Source organism: Neovison vison, chromosome 3 (assembly GCF_020171115.1).
Source record: "Neovison vison isolate M4711 chromosome 3, ASM_NN_V1, whole genome shotgun sequence".
NCBI lineage: Eukaryota > Metazoa > Chordata > Mammalia > Carnivora > Mustelidae > Neogale > Neogale vison.
In genome coordinates, this window is record NC_058093.1 from 43,538,473 (window position 1) to 43,566,078 (window position 27,606).

The 27,606-nt window shown below is 41.6% G+C and overlaps 1 protein-coding gene across 2 annotated transcripts in view; it reads right to left on the minus strand.

The window, feature by feature from the left end:
- IQCA1 (IQ motif containing with AAA domain 1) overlaps window positions 1-27,606 on the minus strand; it is a 151,252-nt gene that overhangs the window by 110,352 nt on the left and 13,294 nt on the right. For both annotated transcript variants that reach the window (XM_044241907.1, XM_044241906.1), the window contains exons 3-6: window positions 26,811-26,930; window positions 23,579-23,779; window positions 21,716-21,787; window positions 6,323-6,528 (exon numbers count right to left, since the gene is read on the minus strand). In XM_044241907.1, coding sequence (XP_044097842.1) covers window positions 6,323-6,528; window positions 21,716-21,787; window positions 23,579-23,779; window positions 26,811-26,930 — 599 coding nt within the window. The remainder of the gene's footprint in view (window positions 1-6,322; window positions 6,529-21,715; window positions 21,788-23,578; window positions 23,780-26,810; window positions 26,931-27,606) is intronic.

Consider the following 27,606-nt stretch of genomic DNA (forward strand, 5'->3'; position numbering starts at 1 on the left):
CACGATGAGTGTTGTGTAATGTACCAACTTGTCAAGTCCCTATGTTGTATAACTGAAACTGATATGACATTTTATGTCAACTATACCTCTATAATAAAAAAAAGTAAGTAAAATATACAACAGATAATAACAGGAAATGATATTTGGAGAAAATCTCATTTAAAATAGGAAAATACCTATGAAATTCATAACCTCAAAGAGAAACTGATGGGGCCCAGGTGTTTCATCTGCGCCATCTCATTAGTCACCCTCAACAACCGCAGGTGGCAGGTGTGGTGACTTCCTGGTCCAGGTGGCCAGGGTGGGGCTCAGAGGCTCCCAGGGCACAGAAAGTGGGCACTGGGTTCTTAACGGCTGTGTAATTTCTCTCCTTCTGTGTCTTTCTTCCTCTCTCTTTCTAGTTTTCTTAGCGGTCAGCTAAAAAATCAAAGGCAAATGATAACTGAGAAGTCATTATTATAATAATATGTCCCAAACAGCTTTAATATCAGTAACATAGATGACTCCATTTTAGAAATCACTTAAAAAGATGACATCACAGAGCGAAACATACAGGACAGGGTGGTTCACAGAAGAGATGCCAGACTGACAAAACCCAAAAAAGAGTTTCACACTCCCCATAACGCCCCCTCCCCCCATAAGAAGACAGGTGCAAATGGAAAGATTACTAAGAACATTTTTCTTTTGTCAACTTGACAAAAGATTAAAAAGTAAGTAATTAATTCAGTCACTAGTAAACCCACGCTGTAGAACACTAAGCAATCATTAAAAACATCTTCTGGAAAATATTTTAAGGACATGGGAGAACCCAGGGGTTAACTTTAGAAAAATTTAAAAAAGTCATAAAAGTGCAATGAAATACATATGTGAGAGAAAAAAGGAGGAAATTTACCAAGAACTTCTACAGTAGCGACTTCGGCGTGCTGAGGTCAGGAATGATTTTAATTTTCCTCTCCATACTCTTCCCTGTTTTGTGCATTTTCTACATAAGCAAGTGCTACTTTTAATGTTGGCAAACCAGGATTCCTTTAAAGTAATTTGAAAATTGACTTACAAAACAAATCCGAGTACAATTTGGCAGCTGTAAGAACTGATTAAACAAGCTCAGCATACGTATTCTAAATTGTGGGAGCCTATATTAATTGTTAATTCTGGCAACTTTTCCCAGTTGTCATCGTGTGTCCTATTGGAATTTAGCCCAAGGACTGATCATGTTTCAGGTTTCAAAAGACGGTATTTGCTTTTTATTTGTCTTTGATTTAAAAAAAACAAGGAAAAGGATTTTTATCAAAGTCAATCGGATAAGTGTAACCCAATTATGAAAATAAATTTGCCCTTGACCTTACATCACTTAAAAAAAGAGCAATCTTTATGTTTTTGTGAATGATGCTCAGCACGCCCGTGGGAGCTGCTCTAACCCGGCCTCCAAACCATCAGGCCAGTGGCATCAGGATGAAAAATTCTCAAGGGACCAGCCAGTGAGGGCTGGGTCTCCAGAGGAGTCCACAACTCCTGGAACAATGGAAGTTCCCCTCCTAGGATGACACCAGGGCCTGCCAAGTCCTCCATGAACCTTCTGGAACACAACTTACATTTCCTGCAGCCTCATGTCTCCCAATTCTTTTATCAAAGGATGATTTCCAAGAGTATTATGCAAGCATTGCATTAACCTACTTTTTGAAAATTAGGGTTTTAAAATTCTCAATATTTATTTTGAGTTATCCCAAATTGATTGCTCTCTTTCTTTGCTTTTTAGTATATTTTTCATGAGGCTTTTTATCATGAAAATAATACTTGTTAAAAAATACTTCCAATAGCACAGAATATAAAATAAAAAGTAACATTACCACGCTAGTCCCTAGATGTAGACATGCTAACAGTTTCCAGTGTTATCATTCCAGAAATTTTCCATGCATATACAAACATACACTTAATAAGTTAAATATGTGTATGAATGTATGTGTGTATGTATGTATATTTTATAGATTTCAGCTTATTTGGGATTATAATTGTACACAGTGCTTTCAACTTGGTTTTGTCGCCTAGCAGTAAATTGGACTTTAAAACATAAAGCATCATTTCATTTATAGTAGACGTATTTGTGGAGACTTATTCCCACAGTCCTGAGAGGAGGGGAGGGAAGGTCCTGGTAACTGAGGGTACTGAGCGTGGGGCATAGCCTTCTCACTGTTAAAATGAATTTTATTATAAACCTATGTGATTTCATCAGAAGACTCCATTCTTTTGAAACTATGCCTTTCTACCTAAATGTCCATGATTGTACAAAATTGCCCCAGGTATATTTCCTCTGGACACAATCATGTAATTGGATAAGAGTGGAATGCTGCAGAACCGTGGCTTGCATGAATACCTGCTTACTCATGGAATTCACACACTTCTCAGCACCAGGCTCATCCCCGGGGCTTGCCGTGTGACTGGGGGAGGGGCACTTGAGCGAGCAGGTGGCTACTGGCCGGTAGAAACAGTCATGGGCTGGTGTACAGGTCTAAGTATCCTGTGTTTCTTAGCAACCCCATGGAGTAGGGGTGAGTCTGGTCCTCATAGAACAGATGGGGAAACTGACCCCCAGAGAAGCCACACAACTTGCCCAAGGCTATACAGCAATCTTCAGCCTCTGCTCTTAATCATTATGCAAACTTCCAGGGGCAGGAATGGTGGGTGGGCGCAGGGCTAGTCAGAACTTAAGCACGAGACAGGGAGGAATTCTGGAGGGAGACTCCTCAAGGACCCTAAAGAGTCTCAACTTGAACAAGAAGTTAGTGAGGCAGAAGGGGGTGGGAGGAAGCCAAAGAAGGTGGATGAGTGGGGACACCAACGGTGTCCTTGAGCCTCACCCTGTAGAGGTCTTGATGAAGGAGGGGGTGAATGCTGAGATCCCAGTTGAAACCCCAGAGTGGCTGAAGAAAATCTAGGAACATCTGGGTCGTGCTTGTCTTCCTGGGCGTGCAGCTTGCTGGACGGAGATGGTGGGGTTCTGATGGCAGTATTGGTGGATGAGGGTTGGAAGGAGCCTGTTCATGCCCTGAGGCTGTGCTCCTGGGGGATGTGGAGTTCCTGGGGGATGTGGGGTTTCTGAGGGAATTGGATCTCAGTAAAGGTGTGTGTGCTCAGAAATAAGAGGCCAGGATTGTGGGTGCCCAGTGACTAGGGGCATGTGGCAGAAATCACAGGCTATGGAAGGAAGCCGCCCAAGGACCAGGTGGGCCACCCTGTGTTGGACCAAATAACTAACTTCACGCCTGCGTGACTGGCCAAGGCAGGGACAACAGCATGTGCTCAGACGTCATTCACTCTTGGTCCAGCCCCCAACTGGTGAAGTTAAGGTTTAACCTCCATTTGTTGTCAGATGCCAAAAGGGAAAGAAAAGTGGCCCAACATTCCTGATAGGCATTTGAATGGACTCCAAATATATTAAAAATAGACAGTTCACCTGAAAGAGACTATTTCAAACCAGTAGACACTGAGTTACCTACAATGGACAAAGCTAAGTTTTCCTTAGATTGTGAGCAGGAGAGTGGGTAGTCCAAGGACAAGGTTATCGAAGGGAAGGCTGGGTTTTGACTTTTGGATAACAGAAAAACATGCTCCTTTTAAGAGCTAAAAACACAGATATCCTCGCTGATACAATGCCATTACATTTTTAACAGCTTTATTGATGTATAATTGATATATAGACACATGAAGTGTACAGATTGGTAAGTTCTGACTTCCTATACACATGAAACCACCACCAGAATGGGGAGAGGAAGGAATGTGATGGAAAAAGGAGGATGTATGTGGACATATATGCCTCCCTCTCTGTTAATAGCTTAATTCACTTTTCACTATAAGTATCTTTTCACTGAAAATGTCCCATTTTGCTATAACATATCCTTGACAAATAAGATACCAGAAGAAAAGCTCAGCAGTTTAAGCAATTTTGAATTTTTAAAAATCATCAGTATTTTAAAATTGTATTTGTACAACAAAGGACAGAACTCCCCAACTGAAAGCAATTAATTGCTATATCAAACATTCATCAAGTTTGTTATAAAACTTCAGTGTTATTGGGATCCCATACAAAGTTACTACAAGAGGATTTATGATGGCTGAAATGTCTCTAAATCATTATAAGAGTAACTGATACATATTATCTATCACTGCCTAACACGTTACATCAGAACTTCATGTTGGAAACAGCAAACGTTTATGTGGTCACTGTTTCTATAGGGAGGGACCAGGTGTGGCTGTGCTGGGGGTCCCTGCCTCAAGATCTCCCACCAGGCTGCAGTCCAAGAATTAGCCGGGGTTCCAGTCTCATCTGAAGGCTCGCCTGGGGGAGAATCTACATCCAAGGTTACCCATGGCTGTGAGCAGAAGTCTCCCAGGCTCCTGGAGTGAGGCCTTTGTTTCCTTCCCTCATGGGTCTCTCCCCTGGTCAACTCACAACTGATTTTTCTCAGAGCAGTGAGAAACAGAGCAAGAGAGAGGGCTAGAGAGGCAGGCAAGAAGGCAGTGACACTCCATCACCATCCCTTCTGCCATTGCTTTTCCTTCAGAAGGAAAGTTTTAGGTCCAGATTCCACTCAAGGGGAGGACATTATGAGGAGCAAAGGGTGAGGTTACCAGAGGTCATCTCTTAGGCTGTAGATATGAATATCTTTTACTGTCATTTTTTGAGATGAAGTTAATTTTCTGCCGCAGACAGCTCAATTCTCTGGTTCTGATGAACTAACTGAAGCGAGGGTCTGAGCATCTTGGACCCAATGGGAAGCAGCACGGTGCCCACTAAAGGAAACAGATGGCCAAGTCTGTCCTCCATGGCTCCTGGGACTGATCACTACAACCTGCCCTTATTTTCTCCCCCTCTTGAAATAAAATAGATTTTAAAACTGCTTTAACTAGGTTTTCTACAAAGTGTTTGCTCCACTGTGTAGAGACTTCCGTGTTCCACAGGTGTCTGTGCTGCTGTGTGTGCTTCTCTTAAAACCAATACCTTTAAAGCATATAACATTTCAATCAAGAAGAACAGTCTGAGGGGTTTGAAGTGGCGGGGGGGTGGGAGGTTGGGATACCAGGTGGTGGGTATTATAGAGGGCACGGCTAGCATGGAGCACTGGGTGTGGTGAAAAAATAATGAATAATGTTTTTCTGAAAATAAATAAATTGGGAAAAAAAAAAAAAGAAGACACTTCCTGCAGGGAAGCCTGGGGCCCTGTCCCCTGAACTGCTACCCACCCACCCATCCACCCACCCATTTCAAGGAGGCCCAGGGCCTCCCTATTAGATCACAGGTTAAGCAGCTGTCTCAGAGAATTCTGACAGAGTTGAGCTGTGATTGAGAATCTCAAGGGTCACCCAAGTAGAGAGGCTGGACAGACCCTGGAGGGCAGGACAGCAGAATCTACTTGTGCCTGGACTCCTTGGCTTCCAGACAGATCTGGCCCATGAAATCCACCTGTAATGTTCAAGTCCATGTGATTATAGGAGCATTATATGGACCTTATTATTTGTTCATTTATTTAAATGAATATTTTCAATGTTACTGAAAATATTTTCATATTAAAAATAACATTTATATATATAAATATATATTTCAATGTTTTATATATATATGTACACACACATATATATTAGGAAGAGAGAGAGAGCACACATGGGGGTGCGAGGGGTAGAGGGAGAGGAAGAAAGGGAATCTACAGCAGGCCATGCCCAGTGTGAAGCCCAACACAGAGCTCAATCCCATGACCCCAACATCATGACCTTAGCTGAAATCAAGAGTCAGATGCTTAACTGACTGGGCCACCCAGGTGTCCCATTATAAGGACCTTATTTTAAAAAAGCAAGCACCAACACAAAAAGCAATCTTATTAAAAATTTTTTTTTCATATGGCTTCACTTATTTGTGGAGCATAACAAATAACATGGAGAACATGGGGAGATGGAGAGGAGAAGGGAGTTGAGGGAAATTGGAAAGGGAGGTGAACCATGAGAGACTATGGACTTTGAAAAACAACCTGAGGGTTTTGAAGGGGCGGGGGGCGGGTGGGAAGTTGGGGGAACCAAGTGGTGGGTATTAGGGAGGGCACGGATTGCATGGGGCACTGGGTGTGGTGCAAAAACAATGAATACTGTTATGCTGAAAAGAAATAATAATAAAAAAATTAGCTCCTGAATTCTTAGCCTTGACATTTTACTCCTCAAAAGGAAGCCCAAAATTCCATGAATCTATATGGACATGTTTTTGTACTTGAAAACATTCCACAGTCTCAACCCCTGCAGAAGAGCCAGCAGGATATATGTCTGTGTGGCTCACATTTACCTGCATTCAATGAACCAATGTCGGATCTGGTCTTGAAGGTTCTCCTTGATGTCTGGACCCTCTATTAATTTCAGGTCATTCTTGATTGTAACCAAGGCTTTCCTGTAGTTCTCCTCATGCTTTACCTGCGTCTCATTCCTCAGGGAGCTCACCTTCTCCGCCTGGATTATTGTAGCACTGACTTCGTTAAACAGAGGAGGTGGATTCTGAAAACACAAGCAAAAAGGTTTGAGATCTTAAAGGTTATTGTGCTGGTGAAGGGCATCAGATGCTAACGAAGTATGTCAATATCTTTGATGCTGTCTTATCAAGGCCTGTGAGAAATACATAGAACGAAAGAATCAAGTGTGGCAGGAAAATCTGAAGAAATGATTCACCACTATGGAAAGGAAAGATGGAAATCACTTTATACCATTTCCCAGAATCTGGGGGGGTTGAAGTTAGCTTGAAAAAGGCGTAACTAAGAAAACAATAAGAAAATACAGTTCAAACTCCTGAAAGTGTTTCCAAATCTTCTTGGTTCATGGGAAAACAAAGCATACAGAGGAAGAAAGAACCTGAAGCAAGACTGGTGAGAAGTTTGGGTGCTCTGATTTCAAGAAAAACTATCCCCAAATCGACTCGGCAGACATCTGTTCTATTGTTAAAGACCTCCCAAGTAGGAAATTTTCAGCTGACTCCAGACATTCACCCTGATATTATATCTTTTTGTTTGTTTGTTTGTTTTTACACAATGTTCTACTTCAAAATCTGCTGATCAGCAAGTCAACAGAAGTCTGGCTATTAAGCACCAATCAAACGCTCAGTGCTGGTCTATGTCATCTACCATCTGAAGAGAAAATACAAAATCACTTTGAGGGGCGCCTGGCTGGCTAAGTTGGTCTAGCGCATGATTCCTGATCTCAGGGTTGTGAGTTCAAATCCCACATTGGGTGGAGACCCTACTTAAAAAAAAAAAAAAAAAACAACAACCAGAAAACAACAAAACAAAACAAAACCACCCTAATAATTTTGAGACATAATTCTTGTTCTCTAGAATTTCTAAAGAACTGGAGTTGGCAAGAGAAGAGTAACATAAAACATAGTGGCAAACAATGTCAGATAACCTAGACCTTCCAGCATGGGTTTGGATGGAAATTTCAAACTAAAACAGACTTGGAGAAGGAAAACAGGTACGGAACAGAGGTACCTGGTATCCTCCCTCAGCAAGATGAAGGTCTGTTTCCTTCACGGGTAAAGGATTTGAACTCTGAGCAGTTCAAAGTCAGCCTGGGCCATCCAGCAAATAAAGAACATAGTCACTGCTACCACCAGTCCATGATAGCTCATTAGAGCCAAATGACACACTTTCTGGAATATGGCAATCTGGTTGTTAAATACGGTCATTCTAAAATGTGTAATTGTAGTAACTTATGAAGCAAATTATAATACAAAGTTCCCAATACTCAAAACTCATTGTTTCCTAATTATTTTGCTGGGTATTACTGTATCATCTATGTTCTTGATGTTATTGATGTCCGTTGTATCTCTATGGTGAAAATACTATATAATGGTATGCCAGAATGTGTATCTTCCCAACTGTTAGTAGCTTGAATGGGCTACGATGGGAATATTTACGCCATGGAAATTAGCAAATGCTATTTAAATTTAACCCTAAGTTGTTCTGATTTCTCTGTTTACTCTGTCTTTCTTGTGTTCCGTTTTCATTTTGCACATGCATTTCACTACACATGCAGCGGTGAACCTTCCAAGTGCTTGCCCTTCCGAGGTGTTGGGCCCCTCCCACCTGAATGGCAGTGTGGCAGCTTCCCTGGAGGAAACTTCTAGGAAGCAGAGCCTGCAGGGACCAGTTTGTTGGACACTGTTGTTCCTTGTGGATAAGCTCTTCTCCCTTCTGCTTTATACTCGGAGTTCTGAATGTTGATTGAAATCCGACTAGCTGTGGGCAGGTCCTCACTCACCCTAGTCTCCCTTTGGCGGGTCCACTCAATACAGGAAATTATGTCTTCAATTCTGAAAATGTCTTTCCTGTTATTTCTTCCCCCCCATTTCTCTCTCTGCAACAAATATTAGCTAAAATGGCAGGCCACTGGATTAATCTCCTGCAGCTCTGACTTTCCTCATCTATGATCCTTCTCCCCTTGATCTATTTGCACTGTTATAGGAGGTTCTTGAACTTTATCTTCCAGAACTCATTTGGTTTTCAGTGATGTCCACTTATTATTTGCATTTATTTAACATTTTAGGAGGGGTTATTGTTTTGCCTTTGGGGGCATGTTTTTTATTTTCCCAGAATTCTTTCTTATTTTATTTTTGTTCTCTTCTTGTTTTTAGTTGTCATTTTGTTTGGGGATTTTTTTTTTTTTTAAGAGTCAACATACCCTCAAATACACTGGTGAATAATTTTTTCCAAATTCTCCCCTCCCCCTCAAAATTCTGGAGGGCTTAAAAAACAGATTCCGAGTTTCATCCTGGCAGTGAGGAAGCAGGAAGAAACTAGTAGTTTTGGAAAATCCTTCAGGTGATTCTGGTAATTATCCAGGGTAGGGTTTAGTAACTTGTAGCCCATAGGTCACACCTGACCCACATGCACGTTTTTGTAAATAAAGTTATATTGGATCTTGGCCAATCCGATTCATTTGCATACTGTCTGTGGCTGCTTTCACACTCCAAGCACAATGTTGAATAGTTGTGGCAGAGATTGACAACTAAGGAGAAGGGGGAGAGGGAGAAGTGGAGAGGGGAAAGGAGCCGGAGAGGGAGAGCAGAGAGGAGGAGGGGCTGTTTCACAGAAAAATCACAAAAGATGCAGGAATCCCTCGCTTCTGAGTGCACACTCACTCTATGGAAGTAATCTTTCAATCTTTACAATAATCCGGCCAGGCAGGCATTTGTAGAAGACAAAGAAATTAACCAGAAAGGCTAATTAGCTTTTCCAAATTCACACAGCTGGAAAATGGAAGAGGCAGGAAACAACCCCAGCTTCATCTGACTCAAAGCCACGCTGCTCCGGGGTTTGGGACAACAGCCTGGGTGTGAGCAGGGGCTCAGGTGATTCTATAAAATCACCCAATTTTACAATTTTGGGTGATTTTGTAAAAGGCATCGAAACTGGTGAGGCTCAGTTTCCTCCTCTTTAATGGGTACAGCAGCAGACTGTGAAGACTGAGGGGAACCCTCTTTGTGAGGTCCTGCTACAGAGCCCGTCACTGAGTGACCCTTCTGTGCATTTCCTGCTCTTATGACGACTGTCACCATATTGTCAGGTGCACCAACGTCTAAGCATGTAAACCCAGGAGTGCTAGGAGTGACTGTTCAAGGAAAATTTCAGGGATAAGAGAAGAACTTTAAAGTTCATCTCAAAAGCTCTGGAACAAATCCAAGACAAAATTCAAGTATAGGACAAAATTTTGCCTCATTTACAAAGGATATTAACAAAATCATACATTTAAACCAATTAGCAGGAAAAAAGATATTCTTAAAGACTCAATTGACACCATATACTAAAATAAATTAAAATAAATGAAATGGGTAATTCGAACAAGTATGCATGTACAGCCCCACATCCCCACACAATCTCCTATAACCCTCTGGGAGTGATTTCTCAACTAGAAACTGCAATCGAGATGCCATTAGAACATAGCACCCACTTAACAACACGAAGTCTGTGAAAAAGATGAAAAAATTATATATGCATTAGAAAGTCTAAAGAACTAATCCAGTTGTCTGAGTTTAGTATAATGAAAATATACAACTTTTATGGCAGAAAAAAATGCTAAAACCGCTTCAGAAGTGAATCTAGAATGAAAATAACAGGATGACTTTAAAGAACAACATTCATAACAAGTGATCTAAATTCCCTCTCTATGCAGTTGCTCAAGGCATGACTGTATTATATATCTTGTGCCAAAATAGAAATTTCCTTTATTTAATCATTTAAAAAAAGTACCTAATTCTGATATCTTTCAGGTAATTTTTTTTTTATTCCTAGTGTTTACATTTTAACTGTATGAAGTGGGAGTTTGTAATCACGGAGGAATTTTTATCTGATATCTGCAATGACTATTTTAAAGTTCATTGTTTTCATGAAGATGTTAAAATGGCTCTCTACTACAAATGACCCAAATCTCTTTGTCTGTGATGAATGTGCAAAATTGTTTTGGAATCTTGCATTAATGTTCTGATTCTCTACTCTATCAATCAATCATATGGTATTGCTTTACCCCTAATGGCATTGTTTTTATGGTAATTTACAGGCGATTTCTTTCATAGATGGACAAGTACAAACTACATTATAGCTGGTCTTTCTCCCTTTTGTCCCCTGAAAATGAAGCAATGTGTAGGTGACCCTGATTTGGGTCTTGGCAATAGCTCTATAACATGATGGAGCATCCTACCAACTTCCTAGCACTTCCTAGTGCTTCCTAGCACCCAGCGAGGCGAGCAGAGAAATCTCTCAGCTCTCACTAGATTTTATAAGAACCCCCGTGGCATGTGCTCTGTCCTCTGCATTCTTCCTCTGCATTTCCTTACTGATGTTCCATCCATTTTGGAGGTAGAAATGAGGACATGACTATCCCATTGAACAGATGAGGACACTGAGGATCGTGCCTAAGTGGCTCTCCCAAGTCTTTCTACATTAATGAAGAAGCTAGCAGTAAGGTTCCCTGATTCCTTCCGTTCTGTGTTTCTCCTATTACACCATGCTGTGCTGTTAATATGTGTGTATTCATGCGTGTTTCTTGATATAGACTGTCTCTGACAAAAATACATTTGGGGTCATTTGTAGCTTCTTTCTCTAGTTGCTTCTGAATTTAAAGGTTATAATATATTTAGGTCCTATGTTAATGAGCAGCTTTTCCTTTGGGCTAAAACATCTTTTCCTCGTTAGGAACTTTGGTCATACAGAATTCAAATTTGTTAACTCACCGCATAAACAGCAACTCATTTAAAAATAAATTACGAATATTAAAGGGAAATAGAGAACATGATAATACACTATACATTGAAATACATCAGCTGTAGAATAATGCATCTTAATGAAGGCTTCCCATGTGAATAAACCATTATATTTACAAGCTTTCCATAGTTAATGACCCAGAACGGGATAGCGAAACCTATGTTTATAGCAAGGTCCTCTGTCAGCAAAAATATACATATTAATAATTGATGTTGCTGTAAAAATAGGATGTCTGATGATGCTTCCTGGGTTTGTGGGGAAATAGGACTCCACGGTCCATTACCTTAAAATGCTTATCTAATGTTTGATGGGCTTTGTCTTTAAAAATCCTTGTTCAAATTAGTCAGATAAAATGGACATTTGTCCACATGAAAATCCGTTCAATTTATCAGTCACAGATACACTTGCAGAAGAGGGATTTAAGGCTGGCATCGTTCTCCAGAAGCTCATTGTCTTGGTGGCTTTTGATTCCTCATGGTGGCCAAGTTGGAGCAGGGAGGGGAAGGGAAAGTGTCTATTCCAAGCAAGTGGCCATCCCGGGAAATCTATGCACAGATTAATTAGCTCCAGCGTCTCCTGAACACAGCGTGTGCTGCTGTTCATTAGGAAGCCGCGAGAGGCAGGCTCAGGGGGCCCTCCACTCCCGCCACACGCTTCCTGCTCTAATTTTGCTCATGGAATGCATGCGTCACGCTGCGGAGGGGGGCTGCTCTTCGGCTGGTCCATTGCAAGATGGTGCGTGTGGTGTTCCTCAGTTCATGAAAATATGCCATTGTGTTCCATTATTTCGTTTAGAGGAACACATCTATATTTATGTGTCTGCATTTATACAAATACACCTACTTATAAAGATGAACCTGGCAGGAGAACTGGGAAAAAACCGTACGCAGAGCCCCCGCCAGTGATTTTCTTGGGCTCTCTGCTCCTGGTGATGATGGTGGGTCCTTATTTTAGGATGCCACAATTTAAGTGGGTGCAAAACTATTAAATAATACATATATATATAACTTTAATATATATTATTTTATTATATATATTTTACATATATAAACGTTGATAGTTTAAATATATATATATATTCCACAAGCTAGCTTCTAAAAATTTAGTCATTTGAAGATCTGCTAAGTGAGGAGCAGGGCCAGAATGGGTAAGTTGAGTTTATTTTTGATTAGTGATAGAACCCTTAGATAGAATCGGCTACTTTTGTGTCTTATTCTCTTGAAATATTTTTTTAAATAAACACTTGGATGATGGCCCTTCTAGGTCAGGAGGCCCAATTTTAAGTGATTGACAAATATTAACTAATTTATTCCTCCTAATGGCTTTTTTTTTTTTTTTAAGTAGGTGGCATTCTTTCTTATCTTCATTTCATAGGGAAGGAAGCGGAAGTACTGGAGGGTCACACAGTCCTGTGACCTTGCCCGTGTCACACAGCCCTACAGGGCAGACTGGGGCTTTGGCCCTCCAGGTCTATTTCTGGCATCTCTGCTCTGACCCTCTAAGCTCCATTGATAGGTTTCTTCTGCCTTAAGCCACTTTTGTCTGAAAATGGTTTTTTTGGGATAATATAGACCATACATTTTAGAAACCGTGCATTTGTAATTTTGTTAGATAGATTGCTGATCTGCCCTGCAAAGATGTTAGAGGATTTTCTCTCCCCGCAACAATGTAGGACAGAGCCTGTCTTTCCATTTTTTGCCAAAATGGTGAGATTAACTCTTTCGGTCTTAGCTAACTTAGCTAACTTAGCTAACAAATAGGTTTAAAAAAAATGGCAATTTGTAAGCATTTTTGAATCATGGATGATGTGAAACTCTAAACCCATGATATTAAACCATTTGAAGAAAAGCAACCGCTAATGGTCCTTTGGCACTCATTGTGAATGTGTCAGAGGCTATTTTAAATGCTTGACAGATAGCAATTTCTTTAGGAATGAACACCTATCTAGGAGTCAGGTGCCACAGCCATCTCCATTTCATGCATGTGGAAACCGCAACACCCAGAAGTCAAATCACCACCCAAATTCCCCCAGCTAGGAGAGAGGAGAACCAGGATCTGAACGCGGGCAGGAGGGCTCCAGCATTCATGGCCCTAACCTCTCTACCTGCTGCATTAGCAGACTGCGTAATGGGCCCTAATCTAAGATAGATGAGGACTAATGTCCTACCCCAGGATGTAGGTAAAGAAACCCTGGGATCAGGCGACAAAGGGAGGGTAAGAAGAGGATTCTTGTAACTTCTGATGACCTGGGGACCCAGGACAAGAGTAAAGCAGAATCACAACAGTAACAACCATCAAACTAAAAGTGCCCAAGTAGCTAGACTGTAAAATCCCATTTAATAGAAAATGGTGTCCTCCCTCAAGCTCTGATCTCCCTGCTCAGCCTAAGAGCCCTTCATGCACCCCCGTACTAAAGTCACTGCCTTTCCGGGTTTACGAACTTTTTTCTGGGGCAACACACATAGTGTGGGTGGTGTATGGGCGGCACCTGCTGTCTTTGGGATCCTCAGAATTCTCCCCCCACAGCTATCTGAGGTGGCTGCGGATTAGACTCAGACCCCCGTGGGCTGACTCCACTGCTTTTTGAGATCCTACCTTTAACAGACTAATTTCAGCTTCATAAATCTGTGCAGCAAATAACAAAGGCCAAGAGAGTTTATATTTGGGAATTGGTGGCATGTGTCTTTTATGCAACGACTTATTTTGGAACATATTGTGTTTGGTTACAGACGAGAGTTATCACACTTTTTCGTGATTCAGTTACTGTGACACTGTACTATAATTTTCCAGGAGGATCAATGTTGGCCATGATTCCCTGAAGGCATATAGTATTCCAAGCTCCTGGATAGGCCCTTTACCTCTAAACTCTCTTGAAGCACTTCCAATAGCTTTTTGAAATAGATAGCAGCATCCTGCTCTTACAGAAGAAGAAACTGAGGCTCGGAGGGAGGGTGAGTATGTTGCTCTAACCCCCTCCCCCACGTGCCCCGTGGTAGAGCTGGGTTCCCATTCCCAGCTGGCCATGCCATATGCTTGGGTCTTCATCATCATGGTGGACCAAACCCTTCAGAGCTTCAGGTGCCTGAAGACTTGCACTCATTTCTAAGAGGATGCCTCCCCAAAAGACACTTAGGGAATAGCTCTTTTGTCTTTAGAAAGTAAAATAAAACTAAAACAAAGTAAAACAGAACCCCAGATATAATGGGTGTTATCCAAATCCGTGTTTTGGGGAATAAATTTATTTCTAGAAACAAACATCATTTGAAGCCAACTATAATGAATGATAGACATGACCATGTGGGATGACATGGGTTTCGGTTGAAACTAAAGTGTGACCGTGAGGGGCCCTTCACTTTGATCCTTCATGCATTTTGGCTTTGACAATAGTTCCCAAAGAGCCCATGACTGCGGAGGGCGCCAGAAGTACCGCCTTCCCAAGGAGATCCTTCACCGACCTGCCTTTTGAGAATTCTGTGGGTGCCCAAGCTCCAACTTTGGGTTGTTAATCAGAAAGACTGTAATGACCAAAATAACAATATAGCTTGTTTGATTTTAGAATCTGAAGGTAAGCAGGATTTTATGCTGCTTCGAGGCCTTCATGGACTCATTTCAAAGTGACAGTTCCTCCTCTTTAATAAGTGTCCCCCAGTGTTCTTTCTTATAATGAAAACACTGCTAGCTCCAGGGTAACATAAAATATATGATGGGCATGACCGTAGGACAAATTATTTCAAAGAGATCCACAGAAGGAAATGTATTACATTCATTAAGTTTCCTTCCACTCGATCCACTCCATTGGCTCTGCCAATTAAAATAACTGCACATGAATTTTTAGAGCGCTATTTATTTTCTCTGTAGATTTTAGAATATAAATATTTAAAACGGCAATATCAAAAAAAATAATTTGTATGACAATGGGAAAGGAAACGTTTGGTCAGGAATGGAAGACATAATGATATCTCTTGTTCTAATTCTGGTTTCAGTTGCTAAATACCTGGAAACAGGCCAAGCTTCCCAAAACATACAAATACTGTTTTGAACAGATAAGTCAATGGTTTATTCATTGGCGTGATGTAACGAAATGAAATAATGGAAAAGTGAAATTTTAAAATGAGTGGACAATATCTTCATTAGTGACAGAATGGGAAATAGATTCAATTGAAAACATTTCTTGGAGTTGGGATAATGGATTTTCATGGTTATCAGCCAGAGAACAGAAGATATCATTCTTTTAAGAATTGAATCCATATATTTCTCAATGATGTAAAGTTTCAGTAGAACACACACTAGCAGGAGGAGATGTACTTGAAAAGAAAGGCAAACTGAAGAAAGTCACATTTAACACGAAACAGACAAGTTGGTCTCTTTATAGTATCTAAAGCCCTACAATGCTGAAAATTTTATACAGACTTCTTTGATTTGAGCTGAGCAGATGCAAACTCCAAAGTAAAACAGAAAAATTACAGTAATAAATGTGTAATTCTATCTTTGTGTGCTATCAGTGTAAGCAATTAAGACTTCAGGATGAAAAGGAGTGCTGGGCCATTCTCAGGTTTCTGGAATGCTACATGTAGTAGATGTTCAGTAAATGTATGCTGAATTAAATGGAAAGGAAAAAAATTTTTAAAGATTTTATTTATTTATTTGACAGAGAGAGATATCACAAGCAGGCAGAGAGAGAGAGGGAAGCAGGCTCCCCGCCAAGCAGAGAGTCTGATATAGGACTCGATTCCAGGACCCTGAGACCACGACCTGAGCCAAAGGCAGAGGCCCAACCTGCTGAGCCACCTAGGTGCCCCTGAAAGGAAATTTTTGAATCAAACTACTACTGTAAAATTTCGTGTCAAACTTAGATAGAAAAAAAAAAAAACTTAGATAGAATCTTAGATAGAATCTTCTGACTGCTAGTTTAGCGTTGAAAGTAGAAAGGTGGAGTTCACCATTGTGTTGATCATGACATCTTGAGTCTGTGTGCCCCTGAAGGATGGGACAGAGAAACACATTTGTGTCATTGTCTATCTCCCCATCCGTAGGCATAGATGTGTGAATATATTTAGTTGAAATCATATTCTATGTATAATTCTACACCTTGAATTTTCACTTAGAGCATTTTCATGTCATAAAAAATTAGTCACGAACATGCTTTTCCATGGTGACATACTATGGCATCAGTGTAGGTCCACCAGAAGTTGGGGACTTACATCCCTACTCTGATGGGTTTTATTCCCAATTTTTCATTATTAAAAAGACACTTTTCAATATTTAATTTTAATCAAATTTTAATTAAATTAAATCATTAAATTTATTTAATGATTTAATTATTATATTATTAGTTATTGTTATAATTATACATTATTATTAATTAAATTAAAATTAACATTTAAATTTTAATATTTAATATTTTAAAAATAAATTAAAAATCTAATTTTTAAATTAAATTTTAAATTAAATTTATATTTAAAAATTATTCTTAAAAAGAACACTTTTTAAGGAGACTTCCATGCACATAAATCTCTACTTCTGATGATTTCCTTAATTCAGAAATAGAGCATGGGGATGAAGGGATTTAAATATGTTAATGAACTTGGGGCACCTTGCTCATGATCTTTTAGAAAGGCCCAGTTGATGTAACTCATGGTGTAGCACAAAGAGTGTCTCCTCCTACTCTTGTCAATAATTACAATTTGAAAAAACTTTTTTTGTTTGCTTAAAAGATAGAAGGAACTTACCCTATCTCACCAATTCTAAGATGCATAGTTTTGCATAGTAAACTAATTTTCCTGGTTAAACATAACTGAAATCAGGGATGGATGTGTCTTACCATCAAGGTTGTGTTTTGGCTTATTCGACAATATTTTCTTTCTTTAAAAGTACATAAAAATCATGATGCATCTTACAACTGATAACATCAGGATTCAAGGAAATGCAGTATCTCATGTAATTTTTAACTTGTATTTTATGACCACTAGTGATTCATGATTCTTCTTTTTTTTTTTAAAGATTTTATTTATCTATTTGTCAGAGACAGAGGGAGAGAGAGCGAGTGAGCACAGGCAGACGAGAGGCAGGCAGAGGCAGAGGGAGAAGCAGGCTCCCTGCCTAGCAAGGAGCCCGATGTGGGACTCGATCCCAGAACCCCGGGATCATGACCTGAGCTGAAGGCAGCGGCTTAACCCACTGAGCCACTCAGGCGTCCCTGATTCATGATTCTTATAGAACCACTTCAGTATACATTTCAAAGTCCTGGTCAATTAAAACAATTTTTAAAATCGTGGTAAAAAGGCCATAACGCAATTTTATCGCTGTAGCCATTTTTGAAGATACAGTTCTGTAGTGTTAAGGGTATTCACATTGTTGCGGCACAGATCTATAAAACTTTTAAATTTTGCAAAACTGAAACTCCATGCCCACTGGGCGGCATTTGCTCCCTCTCCCTCCCTCAGCCCCTCGCAGCCACTGTTCTATTCTGTTTCTGAATCTGACAACACTAGGTGCCTCAGATAAGTGAAATCACACAGTATTTCTCTTTTTGTGAGTGCTTATTTTACTTAACATAATGTCTTCAAAGTTCGCCCCTGCTATAGCATGCGGCAGGATTTCTTTCTTTCTTTTTTTTTTTTTCTTAAGATTTTACTTATTTGACAGAGAGAGAGAGAGAGAGAGAGAGTGCAGAAGCAGGAGGGAGATACAGAGGGAGAAGGAGAAGCAAACTTCCCGATGAGCAGGTAGCCCGACGTTGGACTTGATCCCAGGACCCTGGGATTATGACTTGAGCCAAAGGCAGACACTTAACTGACTCCCCAGGATTTCTTTCTTTTTATGACTAAATAATATGCCACCCAGCGAATGTGTTAAATCCTAAACATCTCCAGGGCGCCTGGGTGGTTCAGTCAGTTAAGCGTCCGACTCTGGATTTCAGCTCAGGTCTTGATCTCAGGGTCATGAGTTCAAGCCCTGCATTAGGCTTTGCACTGGGCTTGGAGCCTACTTAAAAAAAAAAAAAAAGCATATATATATTTATATTTATATACATATTTATACACAAATACACATTTATATTTATATACTATGTAGATATTTATTTATATTTATATGCAATATATAAATATATATTTACAGGTATAATATTTATTATATTTATATGTATTTATAAATATGTAAATATAGATGTAAAGATAAAATCTGCGACAGCCAGCAGAGACTGCTTGCCCACGTGGCTCTCCTAGCATGACCCAGCAACAGCACGGTATAGGATGGGTTGTGGTTCCCATTGATCTCAGTTCCAAAAATAAACGTTGACTTGTCTTTTAAATCCAAAGATCAAAGGGAACTCAAAAATGTAGGTGGTCACGATCAAGGTGTTTCTCAAATCATGTAAAGCATACTCAGGTACGATTTACCATAGTTTTTTGGACAATAAAGGCAGGACGTCACAACTGAGACTTTCTAAGCACGTGTGGTGGTCCCATGCCCCTTCATGGGGAGACTATGCTCTTCCGAATGTCTGGAACCCAGAGCTGAATTCCTTCCTCGAGCAAAATAATTCACAATTTTAATTCTGTGCTGACAACAGAGGTGGTGCACAGAGGCCACAGCTGGAGGTGGGGTGGTCCAGGATGTGGGGCCGGAGGGAGATATAAGACATTCCCAGACGAAGCGTACTGACCACGCCATTTGTTATTGAAAACGTGCCGTCATCAAACTGACACAAGTTACACGGTTACATCCTGAATGCGGGACCGGATTACAGTTTTTCTATATTTAACAGTATCACTGAGAAGATCTTCTAATGTAATTAAATCTAAAATCTCAGAACAGAAAATCTAAATATTTCATACCGAAAGGCCTGATGGAAACACAGCGTCAGCGGACGTGTTTACTGATCACAGATCGGCGGAGCTGCCTGCCTCCCTGCTCCTGCTCAGTCACACACCGGTGACCCTCGATTTCTCTCCTCTAACAGTGAGACGTGGGAGTGCAGTGTGAGCAAATATAACTCCCACAGAGGAAGAGAAGAGTAATATAACAAAACCCACATCCCTCCATTGGTTAAAAAAGTACAGATCACATTTTTTTTTTCACTTACAGTATTCTCTGCATATTAACTTACAAATAAAAAGGAAAATCTTAAATCCTGATTTTTATCCTATTGAGATACACATTTGATAAGAACTACACAGAATTGGGAAAAGGTATTATGAATTGATATTATTTAATTTTAAAGTTTTTTTAAAAGTTAGTTTCTGGGGAAGAATTTAGTGATTCATCAGTTGCGTCTAACACCCAATGCTCATTCCTTCCCGTGCCCTCCTGAATGCCGGTCACCCAGGGACGCCCCCCTCAGCAGCCCTCAGTTTGTTCCCTAGAGCTCAGCGTCTCTTACATGAAGTTTCAGTGAAAAGCGCTACAAATTGCTTAAACCATGATTCCTGTCTTTTTTACCCCTCTGACAAAATTCTGAACACATATTTTATCTGTAATTTTTTAGACATAAGATATATGTTGAAGATAGAGAAATGTAAAAATAAGTAAAAGCATACATTTAGGATCATGTGTTCACACACACTTTGCGCTACACAGAGAAACCCTAAACATCACTCCTGAACATACACAATGGGGTGTTTTAACTGTGTGAACTGTTTCTGGACACCCGTCTATGACTGTAAAACTACCCTAATATGAATATTTATATATTGTAAACTTTGCTCACTTTCTTCTTCTTTTTTTTTTTTTTTCAGCAAAGAAGTTGCAAAGGGTGGGGATTTCTGAGCAAACCGGTGTGTTTTAACGCGTGTGATGAAACAAATCGTCCCCAGTGGGTGGGGGCGCACTTAAACCCTGTGAGTGGTCCCCATGCGACCCTCATCCCTGGGTCCTTTCCCAGACTGGGCATCCCCATGCCTGTTTATTATTCTTTCATTAGCATAGATACTTAAAGACGGTGTTGGCCTCTGTTTTGGAAATGTGTTGCTGTGCTGGCTCTTCCCGCCCACCCTTCTCCCTCACTTCTGCCTGGTCACCCCTGCGTCCCCGCGGAGCTCCCCCGGCCTCTCTGTCCCAGTAACTGTCCTGTGCGTCCAACTCCTCCTGGCCCCCGGCTCTCACCGGACTGAAGCGAACCCCGGCGCTTACGAGACCTTTCCAGCATTTGCTGCAGTGATCGTTTTATTGAGGTATTTTATCTCTTTGATCTGTTTTGATATTTAGACTTCCCTGGATAATCTTCTCTGTTCAGTATTTTCTAATTTGTGACCGTGGTCACTCATGATACTAATAGTATTTTTTTTTAATGTATTGGTATCTGTGGTTATATAGAGTGTATTTGTGTTTTTATTTCTTCTTTTAGCCTCACCAGAGCTCGGTTCCTGATCAGCATTTTCAAAGACTCGGTTATAGTGTTTACCAACATTATCAGTGCAGTGTTTTTCTCCTGGCATGAAACAGGGAGCCCCGAATAATGTCGATCATTCCAGTGCACCAACTCAATGCTGTTAACAGGCTTTCTTTTCCTTTAAATTGTAATATCCTTTCAGGGACAGCGAGCAGGTCAGGAAGCAAAACTCGCCAGATTGGTCACCATCTGTGGTGGTAATTGGCTCTGAGAAGAGCTGGCATGGAGGGTTCGAGAGCTGCCTTCAAATCCTTGAAGGCTCGTCAGGCGACAGGGCAAGCAGACATGTTCTGAGTTGCCACAGGGGACAGAATCACAGCCAAGCTGTGGCACCCATCAGCCAGAAGCCTTCAGGTAAATGAAAGGAAGAAGCTTCTAGAATGGAACAGAATGGGCAGACCTGGGAAACAGGGACTCTACGTTCAGGAGGGGCTCAGGCAGAAGACAAACGAGACCTCCTCAGAGGCCTTTGGCTTGATGATGCAGATAATGTAGAAAAGTACAGGATGGAGACTCTAAGCCAGTCCCCAATGACCCCCCCTCCTGGTGTGCATCACGCTTGCTTCTAACTCATCACCCAATGGTGATACACACTACTTCTGTGGTCATTGCATGAGATTGTAGGCATCCCCTCTCTCCCTTGCTAGCTCTGGTGAAGCAAGTGACCACATGGAAAGGCCCCCCTGACATGGAGCTGGGGTCCGTCTCCAGTGAGCAATTAGCAAAAAACAGGCCTTCAATCTGCAGCCCACGAAGAGCTAAGTCCTGCCAACATGCACACAAGCCTGGGAGTGGATTCTGCCCTGCTGGGCCTCCAGTGACACCCGGCCCTCAGACTTGCAAGATCCCAAGCAGACCATTCTGCTAAGTCCAGACCCCTGACCCACAGCAGCTGAGGTGATGCGTGTGTGTGAGCTGGTAAATGGTGGTAATACTGTCACAAGGCAACAAATGGCAAACCCATGCTCTTGGCTACAGATGCTGAGGAAGACACACGTCTCAAAGAAACCTCTACACATATCCTGTCTGCAGGAGGACTTACCATCCCCAGGAATATCATCTCCTCTTCTCTCTGTTTCTTGGTTTTCTGGCATTGACTAAAACCTCGCCAAACCTGAAAGCAAAGAAATGGTTACTTGTCTAATACATCAAAGAAATAAATGGTATAATCACTGTCTTGAAGAGATAATCTATACCTTCACGTTCATCCCAGCATTACTGACAATAGCGATGACATGCGAACAATGGGTCAGTTGATGGATAATAAATGTGGTATATATACAAAACAAATATCATTCAGCCAAAAAAAAGGAAGGAAATCTTGACATATGTGACAACATGCATGAATTTGGAGGGCAAAAAAGTGAAAAAAGTTGTAGAGAATGACAACTACTACATCATCTCCCTTAGCTATGGAATCTAAAACACCGAATTCTAGAAATAGAGTAGATTCGGGATCACCAGGGGATGGAGGGTGAGAAAAATGTGTGAAAGTGGCCAAAAGATATAAACTTCCAGTTTTCAGATGAATGAGTTCTAGGGGTCTGTGTACAGCAGGGTGACTGTAACCAACACAATGTTGTGTCCTTGAAAGTTGCTAAGACAGCTGGTCTTGAGTGTTCTCACTATAGAAATGGGTAATTATGTGATGTGAGATGTTTTAATTATGCTTACGGTGATCATTACTTTGTAATATATATGTCTATCAAATCATGATGTTGACCATCTCAAATGTGCGCAATGTTTTACGTCAGTAAAACATTCTCTCTGTGAGAGAAGAAATGACTTGTAATTTTGTGTTTTTTAAGATTTTATTTATTTATTTGACAGAGATCACAAGTAGGCAGAGAGGCAGGCAGAGAGAGAGAGGAGGAAGCAGGGTCCCTGCTGAGCAGAAAGCCCGACGCAGGGCTCCATCCCAGGACCCCGAGATCATGACCTGAGCCGAAGACAGAGGCTTAACTCACTGAGCCACCCAGGTACCCCTGACTTGTAATTTTGGTTAGGGACAGTCCCCTACCTGGGTTTCTTCAAGAGAAACTTCCAGATTTCAGGAGTGTAGGGTTAGATCTAAGGGGGGGGCACTTTATAGATTTAAAAGAAAAATTTTCACTCAAATGTGGGGAAATAGAACATGGTCATGTCCAAGACTGATAACAGCTCAGCTCTGAATTCAGATGCTTGTTTACAACTTCCTATCTTCATTGAAACTTGAAAGGAAACAGTCTGTTATGGGTCCCTCCATTCCCTGCCCTCCACCCCCATTCAGACCCCAGCAGGGACGGGGTCCTGACTCTCTGGCTGGGGTCTATGATCTCCTGGTGACTTCCTTCTCTCTCTTCTCATTCTCATTTGTCCCGTATGCCAGCTTCTACATTTTCCTGCAAGCGACCTTAGCCCCCATTTGGAACGAGATAAGGTGCAAACCGATGGTGCTCATTTGGGGAGGAAACCTCAGGCCCACTTCTAAAGAGAACATCGATGTCCTGGTGCTTAGTGATGGTCACTGGCATTATGAACAGCACACACCAGCTCCAGCCAGCAGGTGTGGACCCTTGCTCCCTTTCTGTGATTACATCTATGTGTGAATGCACATTGAGGATATAAGCCCTCAATGAATTTTCTGCCACATTCTTTCTCACAATTATCAATGACATTTAAAAATATTTGAATGAGATGCCCTGCATTTTATACCAATTTATAATAAAATCTAAAAAAACATGACCGAGCTTAGTTAATGGTTTCTCCAGGGCAAGATTAAAAAAAATCTCTCTGGAATTTAAAATCCAGCTCTATTAAAAGTAGGATTTTGCGACTTGGGCTTTCCGAGCTCACCCCTGACCCTGGGGTGGGTCTCTGGCTGTGTCAAGACACTTGTCCCCAGCTCCCTGAGCACCACGCACACCTTCTGAATCTGCAGTGCAGCGGCTCCCATGTCGATGACTTTCTCGCCAAGCATCCTGGCTTGCTTTGCTCTGTATTCTTGGAGGAAGATCTGTTTCATGAACATCGCTCTTAGGCGACCTTGCCGTGCTCGTTCAGCGATCTGGATTAGTTTAACAGCCTCTTCTAGAGGGATACTCTTTGTGGTGTATTTCTGTGAAAACTTTAAAGTTAAGTCAATGTTTAAACAGGTTAACTCCGTCAGCTGGTCCCAGATACATCATGTGCTTACTTCTAACACTACCATGCTAAGAGTTCCTAAGCTGTTGATCGAGAGTCTGATGGGGGTTTAATACTAACCATTTCACTCATCAGTTATGTGAATTTTGATAACCTGCCATGCTCGGGCCCTGGTTCCCTATTTAAGAAACCCCATAAGTGTTCCTCTTCCATTCCGAACAAAATACCAATTAGTTCCATAATATTCTAGGTTGGCAGGAAATTATACCAGGAATGCCAATAAAATGAATTCAATTCAAAATTGCTTTTTATGTTTCATTAACTTAGTAGTAGAAACATATAAATTAAAAGCATATCTTTAATTTGAGAACTTAGAATTTAAAAATCATATGAAGTAAAATGCTGACGTCACAATCCATTACAGGATGATCTAGTAATCACGAGTAAGGTTAAAATCATTTTAGAAGTATTCAATTTATGTGTGAAATGTCTTCTAGTCCTTACAAATTTGTATTTCAAAACATCCAAATGGGATGGGAAGATTATAATTGGAGAAACACCAGGGCTCGGGTGGTAAAATGCTGCCTTGGGGGAATCAGGTGGTCTAGGAGGAGACAAAGCCAGGTGTGGGACTGTGTGGTTTCCCAAGGAGAGCCAAGAGCAAGGTTTCTGGGGCATCTGGAGCCCTGTGAGAGCTCTGAGTGGCCTCAGAGGGCCCTCTATGGCCCTTGGAGTGAGGGAGAAGCTGGGGATATGGCTTGGCTTGGGTGAAGCCTCATACAGGGACAGAGGCAGAAGAGAGAGGCCTTCAGAATCAGAAAACTCCTGATCATGGGCTGAATCTTTGCCAAGGTGTCAAAGGGCAGGGTGGCCCCTTTATCAGGCCATGGTGCCAGACACTGAGGCCCCAAGTGTGTGGTGCTCTGGTTCATTCCCAATGCCCCTATTTGTCACGATGATCTCTTGTCTGTGGGGGTGGGGGGACAGTATCCAGAAAGGATCAGGGAGAGGGAAGGGGCATTTACTGAGACCCTACAGAAGCCAAAGGCTTTTCATAGATCATCTTGGCAAATGCACAAAGCAACCCCAAGGCCAGTATTCTTCTGACCAGTTAAGAGTTAATAAGACTGAGGCTGACCAAAGAAATAGAATTGACATGAGCTGCCATGGTTAGTAAGGGGTGGAGCCAATCTGAGCCAAGACTGACCCTCTTCCCAATAGAGCATCCATGGATCCTCGGTGTGGAACCCTGGTTCCCTTTGAGGGGGCTGTTTCAGTAACATTTCCTCAGAGTTCGGTTTTCGGTGAGATCTTGTCACCTCAAATTTGCAGTGAGCTCACATTTCCAAAAATGCACTCAGCAGGTTAGAACAGAATGGATATCATGGTGGCATTGAACTGGACAACGTCACTCTGAAAATCATTACAACCCTTACTGAAGACTTCTCAGGGTTTGAGTGCTCTACTTAATATGACAAAGATTTTTGAACATTTACGGAAGGCCCAAGAGTAAATACTAAGCACTAGAGATGTAGGACTGGACGGTAATAGTTGCCTCTCAAAATTCTTTTTGGGCTGTATATTGCATGTGTCTTCAAGAAATAAGCAGCTTGAGGTGAAAACGGGGTGTCACGAGGCACTGAAGGGTATAAGAAAGTCACACAGATGTCAAGGGCTGTTGCCCAGAGTCTGGTGTGTTGCTGACGTTGGGCCCACCAGAAGTCGGGGCTGGGAGGGAGATGGACGGCTCTACCCAGTGGAGCCAGCTAGCTTTGCCTGCTGAGAAAGAAGGTTCCCCGCCACTGACCCTGCCCCAGCAAAGAGGGACAGCAGAAAGAAGAAACGGCCAAGAGGAATTTTTAGGGTTTGACCATAGTGTGTACAATGTCATCTCCCTCCTCCACTTCCCCTATAAAATCCTCTGTAAATTCTGCCCTGCTTGTCAATGTTCTGTGCCAGGGGATTCCTTGGGGGAGCTGGGTGAAGGGCTGAGTGCCTCCTTCTGAATGATGTGTGGACTGAAGGCACCAGCAGGTGCAGGACGGTGAGATGACCCCTACTCAAAACAGCCCCGGACCAACTTCAGGAATGGAATGCAGGGGAAGGGTCAGTCTGTTAGGGGAGAGGTGGAGGAGGGAGAGACGGTCCTGAGTTAGCTGGGTCGGTGTAGGTTGCTGGAGGGACGCTGCATCAAGTTGGGCTCTGCAGAATGAGTACATTTCGACAGGCTGGGCTGTAGGGAGAAGAGCGAGCCCTCTATGCAGCATGAAGCATGCCCGCAGCTGAGAGAGCGCAGGGTACCGTGCGCCCACCCCCGTGTGTCCCACTGTTCCTGCTCCACTGTCCTTCTGGTTGCGCTTGGAATTTTCCTTGGCACCAGGACCCAGGCTGACAACACTCAGCAGGACCTGTCTATAGGAAGCTCTCATGTGCTGCTCTGCCCTGGGCACCGGAGAGTTACTGACAGTGCCTGCTTCACTCGGAATAGTCCCAGCTTGGATAGCAACTGCCCCCTCCCTGCATGGGCCATGACCAACCAAGGCCATGGAGCACTGATGTGCAGGAGGCAGCGAGGGCCCCCGAAATGCTCAGCGGACTTGCCACAAGTTGGGTATAAAAGTGCCGTGCAGAAAAGTCTGGAAGGTAATGACTGACGGGTAGGTTATCTTAACACTTCAAGATTTCACGAGATAACATTCCACTTCTGACTTTAGGTTAGGGGTCTGAGATGAGAACTCAAGCTGAGTTGATAAATCTACTCTTGTCTCAGAGATGCTGACTGAACCAACAAAGCGTTAGGTTTCAATCTCTATTTCTAAGTTCTTGAAAAATAATGGTCATGCGTCATCGAAAATACACCTCCAAGGGAAGCAGCTTCTTACACATATGGAATAGCAAGAGGGGCGGGTGCTGCTTTCCTTCCACTGGAAATAATCTGTCTCCCACACAATCAGGATGCACAGAAAAAGGTTCTATCAATTACGTAAGGATGTTTATAAAAATGATGTACAAACCTTATCGGGAATATCTAGTCCAATGTCAGCTAGTATCTGAGCAAGGATTTTCTCTCTTCCTTTGATGACTTCCAGCTTCTCTTTCAAAAAATACTTGGGAATGGGAATTTCTAATTGTTGCTAGAGGAGAGAAAGAATAAGCCAAAGGGCACAATTTTGTTACAATCAGTCACAACTGTCACTTTTGTCCCAATCCCAGAACTTAAATCTGTCTAAACTATATAGTAAGGAACACTAAAGGGACACACTTTACCTCCCATCCTCATTTAAGAGGTGATGAGGCCAATGGCGTCAAGAGAATTCATCACTGTTAAGGAGACACAGAATCACAAGGAAAAACCATCACCATGGCCCTTATTTTAATCATTACAGTAAAACTTGAGAACTCACATTAGTTAATTCTCAATTAACTAATGATAACTTAATGAAGGCCTTTAAAGAAACATAACATCTTCTCAGCCTACCTAAAGTAATAATGCAAATTAAGATAGCAAAGCATTGTGATGCAGAGACCTTTGAATTCAACTTCATAATTTATCATTAGCATCATTATTTGCATGTAAGTGATCACAATTTTTTTCCTAATAATGTTTTTATTTTTGTCTACATTACCTGAAATTATAAAAATTACTGGTAAAGTTCATCTGCTTTAGTAGGAAACTTGTTTTTTCATGCAATCAATATAAACTCCTGTTTCTCATTTATGCATATTACCAAATATTTCAGTTAGTGGAGGTCACACGAATATTTCCCAGCCCAAGTTCAACAATCAGGAGTGCAGAAGAGTTTTTCAGGG